The sequence below is a fragment of the Bombina bombina genome, chromosome 4, assembly GCF_027579735.1.
Source record: "Bombina bombina isolate aBomBom1 chromosome 4, aBomBom1.pri, whole genome shotgun sequence".
Classification (NCBI taxonomy): Eukaryota; Metazoa; Chordata; class Amphibia; order Anura; family Bombinatoridae; genus Bombina; species Bombina bombina.
In genome coordinates, this window is record NC_069502.1 from 817174046 (window position 1) to 817194922 (window position 20877).

The 20877-nt window shown below is 39.7% G+C and overlaps 1 protein-coding gene across 3 annotated transcripts in view; it reads left to right on the plus strand.

Moving 5' to 3' along the window:
- Positions 1–20877, plus strand: part of LOC128657100 (zinc finger protein OZF-like) — a 155728-nt gene that overhangs the window by 5505 nt on the left and 129346 nt on the right. For 2 of the 3 annotated variants that reach the window (XM_053711347.1, XM_053711349.1), the window contains exons 2-6: positions 1225–1341; positions 2700–2759; positions 4349–4496; positions 4858–4956; positions 5189–5266. In XM_053711347.1, coding sequence (XP_053567322.1) covers positions 1264–1341; positions 2700–2759; positions 4349–4496; positions 4858–4956; positions 5189–5266 — 463 coding nt within the window. In that variant the 5' untranslated portion in view covers positions 1225–1263. The remainder of the gene's footprint in view (positions 1–1224; positions 1342–2699; positions 2760–4348; positions 4497–4857; positions 4957–5188; positions 5267–20877) is intronic. The other variant, XM_053711348.1, reaches the window with a different exon arrangement.

Consider the following 20877-nt stretch of genomic DNA (forward strand, 5'->3'; position numbering starts at 1 on the left):
TGTATTACTTTCATCTCTTTATATATGGGTTTATATATGAATTTTTAATAGCATAATTACGTGTTGCATTTATTTGAAACCGCGGATCATTTTTACGAGTGTTAGCCTAATTTGCATAAAACTACTCTTTTTTTTTTTTTTTTTTACACTTTCCGTGGACAAAATACTGACGTAAATTACTTGCGACGACTAAAATGTGTATTTGCGCACATTTCAGAAGATCGCCAGTTTATCCTACTTACACCAGTTTAGCATCTGACGGCGCAGTATATGTAATACCCCGATGTTCGAGGTGAAATTACGGGCGGCGCGGGTTCCCACGCTTGCGCCGAAACCTGCGCCGTATATTTGATCGTGCCCATTATCTGTCTTTTTTAACAATAAAATATTTGGTTTAGACTGTCCCTTTAACAAATCCTGTGATCAAGGAGTATTTTACATCTGCTTCATGATGTGTCATCTTACTGTGCATATTCCTGTATACAGTCAACCTCTTGCTTTTCATGACTTCTGATGCTGTTAAATATAATTAAATAAATGTATCTCCCATGATATTTTACACATGCTTTATAAATATTGTCACATTTTGTCACTGTTTGTATTACTTGCTCTACATGCAGCTGGTCACATGTGTAATATTAGATTGTGCATAAGTGAAACAAACTTTTTTTATTGTCACATAATCATTGCTTTGCCTTAAAGGGACAGTCAACACCAGAATTTTTGTTGTTTAAAAAGATAGATAATCCCTTAATTACCAATTCCCCAGTTTTGCATAACCAACACAGTTATAATTATACACGTTTTACCTCTGTAATTACCTTTTATCTAAGCCTCAGCAGACTGCCCCCTTATTTCAGTTCTTTTGACAGACTTGCAGTTTAGCAAATCAGAGCTGTCTCCATGGTAAATTCACATGCATGAGCTCAATGTTATCTATATGAAACACATGAACTAATGCCCTAAAATGCATTTAGATTAGAGTCAGCCTTCAAGGTCTAAGAAATTAGCATATGAACCTCCTAGGTTTAGCTTTCAACTAAGAATACCAAAAGAACAAAGCAAAATTGGTGATAATAGTAAATTGGAAAGTTGTTTAAAATTACATGCCTTGATCTGAATCATGAAAGTTTTTTATGGACTTGACTGTCCCTTTAATAAAATAAAGGAAGAGCTCTGATTATTTCTGATCTCTCATGTTGCTGTTCTCCTTTCTTCTTGCAGGTGTCACATTTATAGCATTGGACACAGACGATAAACAAGATGAACAAATACAGGAAGCAGATGGCAGAGCAGTTCCTGAGTCAGGCCCTGGGCATCATCTGCCTGCTGACCGGAGAGGTGAGAGCTGCTGGGGAATGTCATGTGTCACTGGTCCTCCTATTTACTATGCTGCTTCTGATACACCAGACCTATATCACTAACCCTAACTTCATCTCACTTAGACCATCTCATTAACCCTAACTTCATCTCACCCAGACCATCTCACTATCCCAAACTTCATCTTACCCAGACCATCTCACTAACCCTAACTTTACCTCACCCAGATCATCTCAATAACCCTAATTTCAACTAATCCAGACCATCTCACTAACCTTAACTTCACTTCACCTAGACCATCTCACTAACCCTAATTTTAACTAACCCATACCATCTCACTAACATTAACTTCAACTCACCTAGACCTTCTCACTAACCATAACTTTATCTCACCCAGACCTATCTCACTAACCCTAACTTCACTTTACCAGACCTATCTCACTAACCCCAACGTCATCTCACCCAGAACATCTCACAAGCCCTAACTTCAACTCACCTAGACCTATCTTACTAAACCTAACTCCCTCTTATCCAGACCGATTTCACTAGCCCTAACTTCAGCTCAACCAAAACCATATCACTTGCCCTAACTTCAACTCACCCAGACCCAACTCACTTACCCTAACTTCCGCTTATCCAAACCCATCTCACTAACTCTAACTTCAACTCACCCAGGCTATCGCACTTACCCTGACTTCAGCTCTTTCAAGCCATCTCTATAACCCTGACTTCAGCTCTGTCAAGCCATCGCTATAACCCTGACTTCAGCTCTTTCAGGCCATCACACTAACCTGACTTCAGCTCTTCCATGCCATCGCACTAACCCCGACTTCTCACCCAGGCCATCGCACTAACCCTGACTTCAGCTCACCCAGGCCATCGCACTAACCCTGACTTCAGCTCTCCCAGGCCATCACACTAACCCCAGCAGCAACTCACCCAGGCCATCGCACTAACCCCGACTCTAGCTCACCCAGGCCATCGCACTAACCCCCGACTTCAGCTCACCCAGGCCACCGCACCAACACCGTCTTCAGCAAACCCAGGCCTTTTCACTAACCCTAACTTCAGCTCACCCACCTGCACAACCTACATCCATAAAACTTTTCCCAGCACCCAGGATCCCCTGTACACCACTTCACTGTAAATCTTCCCCAGCATTCCCTGCACAACTATCCACTGTAAAACCTCCCTGGCATTCAGGGTCGCCTGGAAAACCTTCCACTATTAAACCTATCAGTCAGCTACATTACTTTGTGGTGATCAAGACTGTGAAGAAAACCCCATTAATTTAAAGAGATTTAGAAGTAAATGAGAACTGGAGATATGTTAGTCCATGGAAATGGAGTCTGATTATTTTTTTCTTCTATATTTAATAGGAATATGTCATTGTGAAGAAGAGGCCCTCCCACAGCAGCATTCACCGGCAGAGCAGAGAGGTGAGTACTGCTGGAGAATGTAGCATTATATCAGTCAGGTGACGCATCCTGCCCTGTGTGTATTTCCTACCTTCTGTCTGTGTCTCCGCATGTTCTCAGTAACATTACTCTGGCTCGGTCAGTAAAAGTGTGTGACAGAACCAGTCCCTGAATAAAGCAGTTTTTATTGGGACCTGTGCGGCTAATTTTTGTGTTTACTGTTAATACTGAGGTTCCTGCAGGGATCCTGTAGTCTGCACGTAGAGATTGAGGACACATGGGTTGACCATATTTAAGTATCTGGAGAACCAGTCCCTGTGCTAAGGCCCTGATATTCAAAGGTTCTCCAGCTTGGAGAGAAATTGCATTTCACACTTCACAGGGGCTGAACTCACTGAATATTCAAATGAAAAAGGGCAGAATTCTCCAGCACTGTGAGATCTCTTTCATTTCTATATATGGAGGAGAGACCAGCCCAGTGCAATACAGCACTGTGTGATATGAGAGTTTTGTTACATTTTGTGCTTTGTATTTTAGATTGCTTTACACTTTATATTGGGTCCTTTCAGTATTGCATGTTAAGGGATATGAAACCCTTTAAGCTTTGCACTTTCTCCTTTATATTTTTATACATTTAAATTTTAGCTCTAGCAGTGATTTTACAAATTCTGATTATGTTTTAAAAGTTTCTGTGTTACTTTAACAACTTAGGATCATATTTTGTATATTTCAGTTTATATATACAAGTTACATTGCACCTTGAATTTGCTGCATTGCAAACTAAAACTGACACTTTCAGAAAGTGGGAGGGAGAGGCAGTTACTGGGCTGAACAGGGAAGTTCCCAGGGTATGTCTGATGCTTTCTCACAAGTCTTGTGAAATTTTGTAAGCATTTTAAATGAGCTGGTCTCATTGATTTGTCTAGTCAGCTGTACACAGGTGACGTTTAATCAAAATTCACACAACACTTATTTTAACTAACAGAAAAGTAATATATACTAAAATATAGACAAAAACAAGTTAAATTGTAGTGAAAACATTTCAGTTAAATTTGGAATTGATGCAAATGGAACCTTTGTAGTAGCCCCAAGAGTACTCCATTTAGCTTCTCTCTCCCCCATGTGAAATTTTGTATCCCAGAGAGCTTCATTACTTTCTATAGAAGCATCTCTTATCTCGCTGGGATTTCCAGTTTCCTCCCCTTTTATTAGAAAATTCAGTGAGTTCTGCCCCTGTGAAATCAGCTCTATAATCAGAATTTGTAAATTCACAATCCTAAATACACTGCAGTACACAAAGTAAAATACAAAATAGAAATTGCAAAGTTTAAATGTAATAAAATTTAATCTGAAGTGTAAAGTGATATAAAATAGAAAGCACAAAGTGTAAATGCAGCAGAACTGTCATGTCATGCAGTGCTATATTGCACTGGGCTTGTTTCTCCTTCACATAAATAAATGCAGGGAACGCCCCTTGGAGAGGTAATGCAAAATCTGCCTTTTCAAAATGTCACCAGGGATCTCGCAGTGATGGAGAATCATTTTAGAATATCTCACCTGAGCAGAGAGGTTTTGAATATCAGGGTCTGAATGAGTTATGTGTGTTTCAGGTGCCTATAAAGTGTGATGATGTTGCTGTGTATTTCTCTATGGAGGAGTGGGAGTATATAGAGGGGCACAAGGAGCTTTACAAGGACGTCATGATAGAGACTCACCAAGCACTAAGGACTATGGAGATCCCAGGAAACGAGAGCTCAGGTAACGCTGTGTAGTAATAAATACCTCACTCAGGAAATGCTCATACACTACTGACGTGACTGACACAAATCAAATCTACAGTGATCGTGGCATGTGTGAACTAATGAGCTGTCTGATTCTAAACATATTTTATACTCTGCAAAAATAATAAAAATGCATTTAAAGGGTATAGAGGGATTAATGTTAAACCTAATATACTGTATATCAATTTATACTGTATATGTTAATATTTTAAACGCCTAAAGTAACATATTTTTTTTATTTTTTTTTCAATTGAATACATTTTAAGATGCATTTTTTAGTTGCAACAAAATAGTTTCATATCCATTGTACAAAATAAACTGATTTTATTCTCTGTTAGAATTAACAGGTGGCAGAGATGAAAATCTAGACACTGGAGCATATGGAGAACTTGTACAGAATATTCAGCCAGTGGAGACCCCATCAGACGTCTCTGCAGGTGACAGATCTATGGCTGCTCTTAATGTTTATTTACAAAGTGAAAACTCAGATTCTGAAATTATTTAACCCTTACTAATAGTTATGTAAATGATGGACCTGAAGACAGACCAGTTAAAATAATAAAATAATGACGTATTGTGTAATATTACTGTATAATCAGATTGTGTGAGATAACTGCACTTAAATCCATTTACCAAAAAAATAATTTTATTCTTTATTACATCTAACAGGTCACAGTGATGGAAATCTAGACACAGGAGCACATGGAGAAATTGTACAGAATATTCAGCCATCAGATGCCTCTGCTGGTGAGTGATCTATAGCAGGGGTCAGCAACCTTGGGCCCCCAGATGTTTTGGAACTACATTTCCCATTAAATGGACAGTCAACACCAGAATTTTTGTTGTTCAAAAAGATAGATAATCCCTTTATTACCCATTCCCCAGTTTTGCATAACCAACACTGTTATAGAAATACACTTTTTACCTCTGTAATTACCTTGCATCTAAGCCTCTGCAGACTACCCCCTTATTTCAGTTCATTTGACAGACTTGCATTTTAGCCAATCGGTGCTCACTCCTCTGTAAATTCACGTGCGTGAGCTCAAAGTAATCTATGTGAAACACATGAGTAATGCCCTCTAGTGGTGAAAAACTGTCAAAATGCATTCATATTAGATGCGGCCTTCAAGGTCTAAGAAATTAGCATATGAACCTCCTAGGTTTAGCTTTCAACTAAGAATACCAAGAGAACAAAGCAAAATTGGTGATAAAAGTTCATTTGAAAGTTGTTTAAAATTACACGCCCTATCTGAATCATGAAAGTTTTTTTTTTGGACTTGACTGTCTCTTTAAGCTCAGACAGCCTAAAGAGTGTCTCAGCATCATGGGAAATGTAGTTCCAAAACATCTGGGGACCCAAGGTTGCTGGCCCCTGATCTATAGTATAAGCTTCACAATTAAATAACTGTGATGCTGAAATGATTTAACCCTATTAATAACTATGGCCTAGATTTGGAGTTTTGCGGTAGCCGTGAAAACCAGCGTTAGAGGCTCCTAACGCTGGTTTTAGGCTACCGCCGGTATTTGGAGTCAGTCAGGAAAGGGTCTAACGCTCACTTTTCAGCCGCGACTTTTCCATACCGCAGATCCCCTCACGTCAATTGCGTATCCTATCTTTTCAATGGGATCTTCCTAACTCCGGTATTTAGAGTCGTGTCTGAAGTGAGCGTTAGAATTCTAACGACAAAACTCCAGCCGCAGAAAAAAATCAGTAGTTAAGAGCTTTCTGGGCTAACGCCGGTTCATAAAGCTCTTAACTACTGTGCTCTAAAGTACACTAACACCCATAAACTACCTATGTACCCCTAAACAGAGGTCCCCCCACATCGCCGCCACTCGTTTAAAATTTTTTAACCCCTAATCTGCCGACCGCCACCTACGTTATACTTATGTACCCCTAATCTGCTGCCCCTAACACCGCCGACCCCTATATTATATTTATTAACCCCTAACCTGCCCCCCTCAACGTCGCCGCCAGCTACCTACAATAATTAACCCCTAATCTGCCGACCGCAAAGAGCCGCCACCTACATTATAGCTATGTACCCCTAATCTGCTGCCCCTAACACCGCCGACCCCTATATTATATTTATTAACCCCTAATCTGCCCCCCTCAACGTCGCCTCCACCTGCCTACACTTATTAACCCCTAATCTGCCGACCGAATCTCGCCGCTATTCTAATAAATGTATTAACCCCTAAAGCTAAGTCTAACCCTAACACTAACACCCCCCTAACTTAAATATAATTTAAATCTAACGAAATAAATTAACTCTTATTAAATAAATTATTCCTATTTGAAGATGGCCGCAAAACTGAGAGCTCTGGCAGATTCAATTACATTCCGCCATGTAATCAATATATTTTGATGCCATCCAGCATCTGAAAGGAAATGGATTGCTGGTTTAGGCGATACCTTTACTGACCAACTTCAGGGTCTCTCAGACCGGATTGCTGCAGTTTAATTTTGGCGGCCTCCACGGAGGGAATTGCTCAGCACCCCCCCCCCCCCGGGGAACCGGGGTATGTGGAGATAATTTCTAGATCTCCCTCTATATTGAAATCATACAGCCTAAGTTTTTAGTTGTGTTAAATAAAGGATAGGGAGCTGGACTGGGTAATATTGATGCTTCAAGTGCAGAGCTATTCTACTACCCTAGCATGGAGAGACTATATTTCTTTATCAAGACTCTTATGGAAGAGCGGGAGGCGCAAATTTGTAAGAGAGTGGACCGCATTCTTACGCTCCTGACTATATCACCTCTGGCTTACAATGCAGCTACGCAGCAGGAAATACCGCAGTCTGAATGGCGGCTGCCTTCCTCCTCGCAGCGATCTACACTCACAGAGCGTCTAATTACGAGTGAGAGCGGGATAATACTGCAGAGCCTGCCTAATGCCGATTCCTCCCTCCAGACTCTAGATGTTCACAGCTCAGAGTGTTTGGAGTATATCCGGACTGATCACAGTCCCACCAAGGCTCCCCGAAAGCGTACAGGTGTGTGTGGCACACAAGATCTTTCCCCAGATGGGCGACCGAGACTGTGGACCTGGTCGGCTGCTTGGAGAAGTACAACTGGCTCTCCAGAGGGGATGATGGGGTCCCCAAACCTGGGTATCGTTACGGGTCTAGGAGTCATAATCCAGGACGCACGCAAACAGCTTAATGGTCTGAGCTGGTCAGCGGGACACTTTTCCTTTACTTTCGGCAGCCTTTTCTCTTCAGGGTCATATGAACTCTCAGAAACGGGAGCATGCGCTGGTGATGTGAGTATGGAGGCCCGTTCTGGCATCGGTTGACTCTAGATACCTTGTTTGGCTCTCAATAAGAGCTGCATCTCTGTGCCCACTGTGATTCTCTCTTTTTGGGACTAAGGATGACCTTTGGTTTGATGCGCTCCTTAAAGTCTGCAGTGTTGCCTGTCAGAGACTGCTCACCAGGGTACTTAATGATACCATAATTAGTAATGCTATCTTGGAATTAGGATATACCCTTGCTGTTCCCTGAAGTAAGTCAGTATGTGGTTATTTGATACAGGGACATTGCATAGATAATACGCTGTATTAAATTTATCCTATCTTAGAATGGAAGCCTACTTACTTTGGAGAGCTCCTGAATGTGGACTCATGCTGCCCCATATAATATACAGAACTCCATGGGGTATTATGTTACCATAGCTTTAATATAGGAGCTCCATTCCTATTAAGTGTTAACTGTTGGTTGTAGGGGCTCCCTAATAATATCTTAAACCCCATAAGACTCCATATGAGTATGCCCTTAAGAAAGAAATACTACCATGTTTTGCATATAGTGTAGTAGAGTATATCCCTTTGCCCAGAAAGGGGCCCCTGTAGTTAGAATCTTCTACATTCCCCTATCATCTAGCGGTGATAATCATGGTCTAAGACTACCCGCTAATTGCCAATTGATGTGGGCTCCATCTCTATTTTAGTATATCCTAGGGGGTTTTCGTGGCACAATGTATATACTAGTGTAATAGGGCAAATATGTGTTGTTGTGTATGCTAGGCTATCCAACTGTGAAGACATGTGGGTATGAATGCTTGTAGTTGCATACATATATTACTGAGCAATATCCAAAGTTCTCTATATAGCTACTTTGAACATGTACTGTATATTATGCTTTAGCTTCATATCACCTATGGCTGGTTTTAGGCATACATAAAGTTTTATATAAAGGTTTGAATGAGACCTATAATCTTTCAGTTTTAACTACCCCTTGTGTGCCCTTCACATGTGCTGAGATAAACGGGGGCCTATACCACCGACAGTACTGTTTATATAGAATTCACTACTAGGCTGGGTCCTAGAAGGCCCCTATAACTTTATCCCCTACGTTTTCTACAGTACTTGTTTTTTGAGATATGTGACCCGAAAGTGGCCGTTAACTCTTAACTGAGGTATGTCTCATTCATACTTTAGCACAGTTTAAGGGGAGTGGATGACAAAATACACAATGCCTATAGTGTTAATATTCTTGTTGAAATATTTTATTACTGAAATTGTATGTAATATATGTTCTGCTGCAGATGTCAAGGACGCGTACAGGCCTGCAGAGGCTAAGATTTGGCTATTGCATTTAGGCCTATGCCAAAATAGGTGTCAGTCTTGTGTCATATGTCCTTACGTACACGCACTTTTATAAAATGAGGTAATATCCATGGCTGGAAATGTACCTTTGGATTAGGCTACGCTTTGATCCTACAGTTGTGAAGACATGCTTGTTTTATTAACTCTGTAAATCCTGATGTATGACAAATGGGCATGTTGCCATGATGTTTTTTTCTGAAATTTTGTTTGTTTGCCGTTTTACCTCAATAAAAAAATATTTAAAAAAAAAAAAAAAAAATATTCCTATTTAAAGCTAAATACTTACCTGTAAAATAAATCCTAATATAGCTACAATATAAATTATAATTATATTGTAGCTATTTTAGGATTAATATTTATTTTACAGGCAACTTTGTAATTATTTTAACCAGGTACAATAGCTATTAAATAGTTATTAACTATTTAATAGCTACCTAGTTAAAATAATTACAAAATTACCTGTAAAATAAATCCTAACCTAAGTTACAATTAAACCTAACACTACACTATCAATAAATTAATTAAATAAAATACCTACAATTACCTACAATTAAACCTAACACTACACTATCAATACATTAATTAAATACAATATCTACAAATAAATACAATGAAATAAACTAACTAAAGTACAAAAAATAAAAAAGTACTAAGTTACAAAAAATAAAAAAATATTTACAAACATCAGAAAAATATTACAACAATTTTAAACTAATTACACCTACTCTAAGCCCCCTAATAAAATAACAAAGACCCCCAAAATAAAAAAATGCCCTACCCTATTCTAAATTACTAAAGTTCAAAGCTCTTTTACCTTACCAGCCCTGAACAGGGCCCTTTGCGGGGCATGCCCCAAAGAATTCAGCTCTTTTGCCTGTAAAAAAAAACATACAATACCCCACCCCCCCCAACATTACAACCCACCACCCACATACCCCTAATCTAACCCAAACCCCCCTTAAATAAACCTAACACTAAGCCCCTGAAGATCTTCCTACCTTGTCTTCACCTCACCGGGTATCACACCGATCCGTCCTGGCTCCGATATCTTCATCCAACCCAAGAGGGGGCTAGACATCCATCATCCGACGGCTGAAGAAGTCCAGAAGAGGCTCCAAAGTCTTCATCCTATCCGGGAAGAAGAGTAGATCTGGACCGGCAACCATCTTCTTCCAAGCGGCATCTTCTATCTTCATCCGATGAGGACCGGCTCCATCTTGAAGACCTCCAACGCGGACCCATCTTCTTCCGACGACGACTTCCCGACGAATGACGGTTCCTTTAAGGGACGTCATCCAAGATGGCGTCCCTAGGATTCTATCAGCCAATCGGAATTAAGGTAGGAAAATTCTGATTGGCTGATGGAATCAGCCAATCAGAATCAAGTTCAATCCGATTGGCTGATCCGATCAGCCAATCAGATTGAGCTTGCATTCTATTGGCTGATCGGAACAGCCAATAGAATGCGAGCTCAATCTGATTGGCTGATTGAATCAGCCAATCGGATTGAACTTGATTCTGATTGGCTGATTCCATCAGCCAATCAGAATTTTCCTACCTTAATTCCGATTGGCTGATAGAATCCTATCAGCCAATCGGAATTCGAGGGACGCCATCTTGGATGACGTCCCTTAAAGGAACCGTCATTCGTCGGGAAGTCGTCGTCGGAAGAAGATGGGTCCGCGGTGGAGGTCTTCAAGATGGAGCCGGTCCTCATCGGATGAAGATAGAAGATGCCGCTTGGAAGAAGATGGTTGCCGGTCCGGATCTACTCTTCTTCCCGGATAGGATGAAGACTTTGGAGCCTCTTCTGGACTTCTTCAGCCGTCGGATGATGGATGTCTAGCCCCCTCTTGGGTTGGATGAAGATATCGGAGCCAGGACGGATCGGTGTGATACCCGGTGAGGTGAAGACAAGGTAGGAAGATCTTCAGGGGCTTAGTGTTAGGTTTATTTAAGGGGGGTTTGGGTTAGATTAGGGGTATGTGGGTGGTGGGTTGTAATGTTGGGGGGGGGGGTATTGTATGTGTTTTTTTACAGGCAAAAGAGCTGAATTTCTTGGGGCATGCCCCGCAAAGGGCCTTGTTCAGGGCTGGTAAGGTAAAAGAGCTTTGAACTTTTATAATTTAGAATAGGGTAGGGCATTTTTTTATTTTGGGGGTCTTTGTTATTTTATTAGGGGGCTTAGAGTAGGTGTAATTAGTTTAAAATTGTTGTAATATTTTTCTGATGTTTGTAAATATTTTTTTATTTTTTGTAACTTAGTTCTTTTTTATTTTTTGTACTTTAGTTAGTTTATTTCATTGTATTTATTTGTAGATATTGTATTTAATTAATGTATTGATAGTGTAGTGTTAGGTTTAATTGTAGGTATTTTATTTAATTAATTTATTGATAGTGTAGTGTTAGGTTTAATTGTAACTTAGGTTAGGATTTATTTTACAGGTAAATTTGTAATTATTTTAACTATTTTAGCTATTAAATAGTTCTTAACTATTTAATAGCTATTGTACCTGGTTAAAATAAATACAAAGTTGCCTGTAAAATAAATATAAATCCTAAAATAGCTACAATATAATTATTATTTATATTGTAGCTATATTAGGGTTTATTCTACAGGTAAGTATTTAGCTTTAAATAGGATTAATTTATTTAATAAGAGTTAATTAATTTCGTTAGATTTAAATTATATTTAACTTAGGGGGGTGTTAGGGTTAGACTTAGCTTTAGGGGGTTAATACATTTATTAGAATAGCGGTGAGCTCCAGTCGGCAGATTAGGGGTTAATGTTTGAAGTTAGGTGTCGGCGATGTTAGGGAGGGCAGATTAGGGGTTAATACTATTTATTATAGGGTTAGTGAGGCGGATTAGGGGTTAATAACTTTATTATAATAGCGGTGCGGTCCGGTCGGCAGATTAGGGGTTAATAAGTGTAGGCAGGTGGAGGCGACGTTGTGGGGGGCAGATTAGGGGTTAATAAATATAATATAGGGGTCGGCGATGTTAGGGCAGCAGATTAGGGGTACATAGGGATAATGTAAGTAGCGGCGGTTTACGGAGCGGCAGATTAGGGGTTAATAATAATATGCAGGGGTCAGCGATAGCGGGGGCGGCAGATTAGGGGTTAATAAGTGTAAGGTTAGGGGTGTTTAGACTCGGGGTACATGTTAGGGTGTTAGGTGCAGACGTAGGAAGTGTTTCCCCATAGCAAACAATGGGGCAGCGTTAGGAGCTGAACGCGGCTTTTTTGCAGGTGTTAGGTTTTTTTTCAGCTCAAACAGCCCCATTGTTTTCTATGGGGGAATCGTGCACAAGCACGTTTTTGAAGCTGGCCGCTTCCATAAGCAACTCTGGTATCGAGAGTTGCAGTGGCGTTAAATATGCCTGTACGCTCCCTTTTTGGAGCCTAACGCAGCCATTCTGTGGACTCTCAATACCAGAGTTATTTTAAAGGTGCGGCCAGAAAAAAGCCAGCGTTGGCTACGCGGGTCGTTACCGACAAAACTCTAAATCTAGCCGTATGTAATTGATGAGCCTCAGTACAGACAGTTTGCAATGATAAAATCTATTTGCTACACAAACATACAGTGTCTTCCCTTCTCTCTCACCTTCTATTTCATGCAAATACCACGCACACACGTGCCCTCTCTTCTCTCTCACCCACTGCTTTATGTAAATAGTACACACGTGTCCACTCTTCTTTCTCACCCACTGCCTTATGTGAATAGTACATACACATGCCCTCTCTTCTCTCTCACCCTCTGCTTAATGTAAATAGTACATACACATGCCCTCTTTTCTCTCTCATCCTCTGCGTTATGTGAATAGTACATACACATGTGCTCTCTTCTCTCTCACCCTCTGCTTTATATAAATAGTACATGCACATGCCCCCTCTTCTCTCTCATCCTCTGCTTTATTTGAATAGTGCACACACATGCCCTCTCTTCTCTCTATTACCCACTGCTTTATGTGAATAGTACACACACATGCCCCCTCTTCTCTCTCACCCTCTGCTTCATGTGAATAGTACACACACCTGCCCTCTATTCTCTCTCACCCTCTGCTTTATGTGAATAGTACACACACATGCCCTCTCTTCTCTCTCACCCTCTGCTGTATGTGAATAGTACATATACATGCCCTCTCTTCTCTCTCACCCTCTGACTTATGTGAATAGTACACACACATGCCCTCTATTCTCTCTCACCCTCTGATTTATGTGAATAGTGCACACACATGCCCTCTATTCTTTCTCACCCTCTGCTTCATGTGAATAGTACACACACATGCCCTCTATTCTCTCTCACCCTCTGCTTTATGTGAATAGTACACACACATGCCCTCTATTCTCTCTCACCCTCTTCTTTATGTGAATAGTACACACACATGCCCTCTATTCTCTCTAACCCTCTGCTTTATGTGAATAGTATGCACACATGCCCTCTCTTCTTTCTCATCCTCTGCTTCATGTCATTCAGTCATTTTGACCATTAATAAATGTGTCCTAATATAGGAATAAAATAGTAAACGGTATTTTACATTATAATTATCCTTTTAAATCAATGACTGTAGTGGAAAATTATTTAATCACTATATACACATACATACATACATACATATGCATATCCATATTACACAAGCAGTTTACTCTGTAACATATGTTTGTCATCTTGTGCTATTTTGGGTAGTCTAATTTTCTCTCAGAATGTCTTCTTGTTTGCAAAGTTAATCTCACCCTGTGTATATAATCCCTGATAAAATGTTTGAAAGACCCTATTAATCTCTTTAGGTATCACAAATCCTCCTTCGTTGTTCTTGATGACCGCTATATCATTTTTCTTTTTGCAGGCCTTTGCCAGATGTGCAAGCCACTTAATATTTTTACCCGAGAAGCTTGAGAATGCAGCTTTCTGCTTCAATTCATTTTGTTGTTCCTGTTGGTGTATAAAGCTATCTCTCATCTTCTTAGCATCTTGGTATTTTGACCAAGATCTAGGATCAGGATGGTCTATGTATTTTCTATATGTGTTCCTCATCGCACTGTTCAACCCTATCTCCCTAGCTTTAGACACTTTTTTTCCATTTTGATAGCATAGCTTTGATTTCTCCGCGAAAGAAGACTTTCGCAGCCTCCCAGAATATTTCCACTTTGTGCAGATATGTTTTATTATTATAAAACTCATTCCATAATGTCCTGAGCTCATGTTGAAACTGCATATTATGTATTAAATATCTGGGGGGGAAATACATTGTTCCCCTTTCCCCACTTATCCTGCCTTTTAATTTTCAACGAAATACATGCATGGTCTGAGAGAGATATGTCCGCAATATCTACTTCCAGGTCCATCCCGAGCACATTCTCTCCCAGCAGGAAGAAATCTATTCAAGAAAGTGTCTCATGCGTCTTGGTTTCGCATGTAAATGCTCTGCCATCCGCGTTATACGTGCGCCAGATATCTTTGAGTTTCAGATTTTTGCAGAATTTGCTAAGCAGTTTTGCTTCTTTATTGTATAGTTTAGAGGTTGCTGTCTTCAATATATCTAGTTTAGGGTGCATAGTCATATTAAAATCTCCTACCACAATTAAATTTGTATCCACGTATTGGTTAAAGCTTAAGATATGTTTTGTCCCAAAATTCTACCTCTAGTTGATTAGGAGTGTAAATATTACACAGAATATATCTCATCTTATCAATTTCAAATTGTATTATCATATACCCATCTTCTTTATCTAGATCTTGAGAGATAATCTGTAAAAAATTTTCTTCTTACACATGAAGTAGCAACCATTTCCCCAATCCATTTTACTTTAAATTTGTTCATCTCTTAGACAAGAGGAACGTTAAGTATAAAGTAAAACCAAAACGAATAATTAGATGATAAAAAATTTTCTTAATATAATACGCTCACTGAAAACATATGGTTATTAAAAAGGAACCACACATAGTTTCAAAATATACACACCTTAGCTGCAAGACCCTAATATGTTAAAATCAATTATTTAAATTATGAAGCACATAGAGATACAAAGTTTTATATATGCAAATTGATATGAACAAAACTGGCAATATTTACATTGGAACACTAATATCTGTCAGGAATCCCTGAATAACCCTTCACATGTATATATATATATATTTTTAGTAGACAACCCAAAGTATTGATCTAGGCCCATTTTGGTATGTTTCATGCCACCATTTCACCGCCAAATGCGATCAAATAAAAAAAATTGTTCACTTTTTCACAAAATTTTTAACAAATTTAGGTTTTTCACTGAATCTATTTACAAACAGCTTGTGCAATTATGGCACAGATGGTTGTAAATGCTTCTCTGGGATCCCCTTTGTTCAAAAATAGCAGACATATATGGCTTTGACATTGTTTTTTGGTAATTGGTGCGCAGCGGCCTTCTAAACGTGTATTATGCCCAGCAGTGAAGAGGTTAATTAGGGAGCTTGTAGGGTTAATTTTAGCTTTAGTGTAGTGTAATAGACAACCCAAAGTATTGATCTAGGCCCATTTTGGTATATTTCATGTCACTATTTCACCGCCAAATGCGATCAATTAAAAAAAAAATCGTTCACTTTTTCACTAACTTTAGGTTTCTCACTGAAATTATTTATAAACAGCTTATGCAATTATGGCACAAATGGTTGTAAATGCTTCTTTGGGATCCCCTTTGTTCAGAAATAGCAGACATATATGGCTTTGGCATTGGTCTTTGGTAATTAGAAGACCGCTAAAATCTGCTGTACACCACACTTGTATTATGCCCAGCAGTTAAGGGGTTAGTTAATTAAGTAGCCTGTAGGGTTAATTTTAGCTTTAGTGTAGAGATCAGCCTCCCACCTTACACATCCCACCCCCTGATCCCTCCCTGACCCCCTCAAACAGCTCTCTACCCTCCCCTACCTCACAATTGTCACCGCCATTTTAAGTACTGGCAGAAAGTCTGCCAGTACTAAAATAAAGGCTTTTTTTTTTTTTAAATATATAGTTATTCTGCAGTGTTGCAACCTCCCTGATTTCTCCCCCCCCCCCCCCCCCCCAAAACAGCTCTCTAACCCTCCCCCTCTACCTAGTTGCCTCTATATTGGGTACTGGCAGCTGTCTGCCAGTACCCAATTTGTTAAAAAAATAATGCCTTTTTTTAAAGAAGGAAATAAAATCCTCAATTTTTTGTAGTGTAGCTGCCCCCTCAATACCTTACCTCCCTCTCATTCCCAGATCGCTTGCCTAACATTAGATTCCCCCATCCCATTCCCTCCTTCTCATGCATTCAATTGCATCTATTGGAAATGTGGCTTCCAGCGCTTCAAACCCCAGAGGACGTGTCAGGCACGTCCTTGGTCGTTAAGGGGTTAATAGTGCAATTTGTATTAGGGAGGGCATTTGAATATACTATTTTAGTAGGTTTTAGAGTTATAAGCATGTTCACAGCCCTTGCAATTGGCACAATTGCATTTGTAAAAACCTTTACTTTTTTCGGTCAACCAATTAGTTTTAGAGGTATTGTACTGATTAAGTTTACTAGGAGCAAGGATCCGTTTAAGATTTCTATTTTTTCTGAAGATAACTACTTAAACTGCTGGACATTGTTGCTGAACCTTGCCTGTCTGACCACTCTGAACCTTGCCTGTTTAACCCTTAAACTGCTGGATTGATATACTGCTGCTGAACCTTGCTTGTCTGACCACTCTGCCTGTTTAACCCTTAACTGCTGGATTGATTTACTGTTGCCGATCCCTGCCTGCCTGACCATCCTAGTGGTTTACCCCTGAACTACCTTTCTCCGGTTTCCTGTCTGTTGCCGCAAAGGACTGTCCTGCCTGTGGTAAGATGCCACTTATCTCATCTTGCAAACCTTCTCTGCTCTGGGATATTCCCTATCATTCCGGCTCGACGCCGGGATAACAAGACTACTAGCCGAGTTCGGTCTGATAGAGGAGTATCCCACAAGCATTACAGTTTCAGAATAAATTTATTAAAATCAATATACAAATTAAAGGGGTTAGGCCCTCTTGTAGGGGCATAATTTAGGCCCTTAGATGGTACTTCTAGCTCTTTATTAGAAAAAGAGGTTGAGGAAAGATTGAAGATCTTTAGTAGGGACTCCCCTGTTTTCCTCTTTTTGGGAATCTGCTCTGCTCCACATTTCTTTAAATTTTTCGTTCTTCCACCTTTTCTTCCTCTTCTGGTCTTTTTCTTTTTAGAGGGGTTAAATGTCTGTTTGGTACGGTCTCTATAGTATGTTGTGTAAATCTTTGGGTATGATTTCTGGTCCAATGATTTATATGAATACCCCTTGTTATTTGAAATCTGAGATTGATATCTTTGATTATAGAAGCTATTCTGAGGAAATTCTTTGTACCTATTATAATTAGTCGCCCATCTGTTACCCCCTTGTTGGAAATTACGTTTGTGTCTGTTTGTATGTTGGCTATAAGAACCATATTCCCTATTTGGGTCTTCTCCTCTCCAAATTTCCTTACTGGACACATTGGATCCAATTCTAATTTTATTTCTATTTTCATATCGATTATTATAGGTATTTATTCTTCTATCTTCTCTATTTGAATTAGTGCTTACTATTCTTTTGGAGTGTGAGAAGGAAACCTTTCTATTATTTGCACTTTTTTTGTCTCGCTCCAAGGTTGTAATTGGTATTTGTATTACTTTTAGTAGTCACAGTATTATTACTACTGTTGGGAGCCTGTGTCTCTCCATTTGGAAGAATATTTTCTATCCAAATGTTGTCTTCATTTTGATTTCCCTCCAATTCAATCTCATTCTCTTCATTATGGATATCTAAGTAATCTCTAAGAAATATTTTCTTCTTTTTTGTTTCTAAATTGAGTTCAGATTTAAACTGTCATACCAATGACTTAGTTGTTTTTTGCTAAGTTTTTCTAGTTTGTTAAATATTTCTTTGGGATCCATATGTTGATCCAAGACTAGTCTGCTCTCATCGGCTAGACTAATGGATACATTTTTTTGCTTAGTCGTAGGGTCAAAATAGTTCCCAAGTTCAAATGAATTAGAAGCCATTTAGATGTACTAGTCTAATCACTGATAGTATTATAATACAATATACACAATAATATAAATGATATATATTGCAGTATAAAGCGGCTGGTTAAGGGTAAGGCACTCAGAGAGTGACGGTAGAAATGAACAAAACAAGGAGAAATCACCAGCGCTAATATACTACAATAGATAGACAAAGATAGTGTAATGCTCGTGGGATATTCCACTATCAGACCAAATTTAGCCAGTAGTCTTCTTATCCCGGTGTTAAGCTGGAATGATAGGGAATATCCCAAAACAGAGAGAGAGTTTGCAAAATGAGGTAAGCAGTACTCACAATAGGCAGGGTAGTCTTTGGCGGCAACAGGTAGGGAATCCAGTGGTATGGCAGTTCAAGGGTAAACCAATAGAAGGACCAGAAACAGGCAGGAATTGGCAACAAAGGGAATCCAATAATTACAGTCCAGGAATAAACCAATAGAATGGTCAGGCAGGCAGAATTCGGCAACAGTATAGCAATCCAATGGTTCAGGGGTTAAACAGGCAGAGTGGGCAGACAGGCAGGGTTCAGCAACTGTATGGCAATTCAGTATTTTAGGGTTAAGCAAGCAGAGTAGTTAGACAGGCAGAGTTTAATAACAGTGTGGCAATCCAGAATACAGTAACAATCACACCCAGGAGCACACTAAGTAACACCTATACTTGAGCAGTGATAGGTAGAAAGTGAGCAACTTACATAGGCGCAGGATTTGTGCCACAGGAGATCCTACTGGAAGAAAAGGTGGAAGAACGAAAAATTTAAAGAAATGTGGAGCAGAGCAGATTCCCAAAAAGAGGAAAACAGGGGAGTCCCTACTAAAGATCTTCAATCTTTCCTCAACCTCTTTTTCTAATAAAGAGCTAGAAGTACCATCTAAGGGCCTAAATTATGCCCCTACAAGAGGGCCTAACCCCTTTAATTTGTATATTGATTTTAATAAATTTATTCTGAAACTGTAATGCTTGTGGGATACTCCTCTATCAGACCGAACTCGGCTAGTAGTCTTGTTATCCCGGCGTCGAGCCGGAATGATAGGGAATATCCCAGAGCAGAGAAGGTTTGCAAGATGAGATAAGTGGCATCTTACCACAGGCAGGACAGTCCTTTGCGGCAACAGACAGGAAACCGGAGAAAGGTAGTTCAGGGGTAAACCACTAGGATGGTCAGGCAGGCAGGGATCGGCAACAGTAAATCAATCCAGCAGTTAAGGGTTAAACAGGCAGAGTGGTCAGACAAGCAAGGTTCAGCAGCAGTATATCAATCCAGCAGTTTAAGGGTTAAACAGGCAAGGTTCAGAGTGGTCAGACAGGCAAGGTTCAGCAACAATGTCCAGCAGTTTAAGTAGTTATCTTCAGAAAAAATAGAAATCTTAAACGGATCCTTGCTCCTAGTAAACTTAATCAGTACAATACCTCTAAAACTAATTGGTTGACCGAAAAAAGTAAAGGTTTTTACAAATGCAATTGTGCCAATTGCAAGGGCTGTGACGGGAGGAATAGTACAAGTGTTTTCTATTTCCTCTATTCTCCTTCAGCATAGCTGAAATCTTGTCATCTTTTAATTGACTTTTACTCTCTTTACTTATCTTTCTTTCCTCCCTCTTCCTCCTCTTCCCTATCTCTTCTTCCCCTCCCTTCTCCCCCCCTTTTTTTTTTCTCTCTCTTCTCCCTCTTCCCTGCCCCCCTTTTCCCCTTAGTTTTATCACTCCCACCACAAACTCATTGAACAAAAATGACATCTCAGGCCACATACAACCTAACTATCATGACGCTTAACGTCAAAGGTATCAATATACCGGAAAAAAGATCTAACTTAATACGAGACGCAACCAGACTGCACTGTGACATCATATATTTGCAGGAGACCCACTTTAAGAAGGGGAGGGAACCACGTTGGCTTAACTCCAAATTCCCACTAACATTTTTCGCATCTGGTCCAACTAAAAAAACGGGGTGGGAATTCTAATAAAACATTCAGCGGCCTTTAATCTGACACACGAAGAAAGAGATCCTGAAGGTCGTTACTTAATACTAGTGGGCATTTTACACAACAGGCCAGTGACATTGGTTAATGCTTACTTTCCAAATCAAAATCAAAATAAATGTATGACGAAACTTACAAACAAAATCTTAGAACTGCAAAACGGAGCTTTGCTTATTGCAGGAGATTTTAATATACCCTTAGATCCACAGCTTGACACATCTAAAGCAACAGCCTCCATTCCAAAAAGAGTTATTAAGCAATGCAATGCCAGGTTGGAAGAGCTAGCAATCCATGATACATGGAGGACCCAGAACCCTATGAGACGCGACTACACTTTTTTTTCACACCCCCACGACTTATTTTCGAGAATTGACTACATATTCACTGACCAATCGACACTGGCCTCTGTAGTGAATACACAAATTCTCCCTATGACTTGGTCCGATCATGCCCCAGTCCTCTGTAAATTAAACTGGCCTACGACACCGGACCTCCCCTTTATATGGAAAGTTGACGAACATATGCTTAACAATCAAATAATTAAGGGGAAGATAGAGACTACGCTTACCGACTATTTCCTGCTAAATTACACTACAGAGCTCCCTAAATACACCATTTGGGAGGCACATAAATGTGTATTGAGGGGTGAACTGATTAAACAAAAAGCCATCTTGGCAAAACAGACTAGAACTAG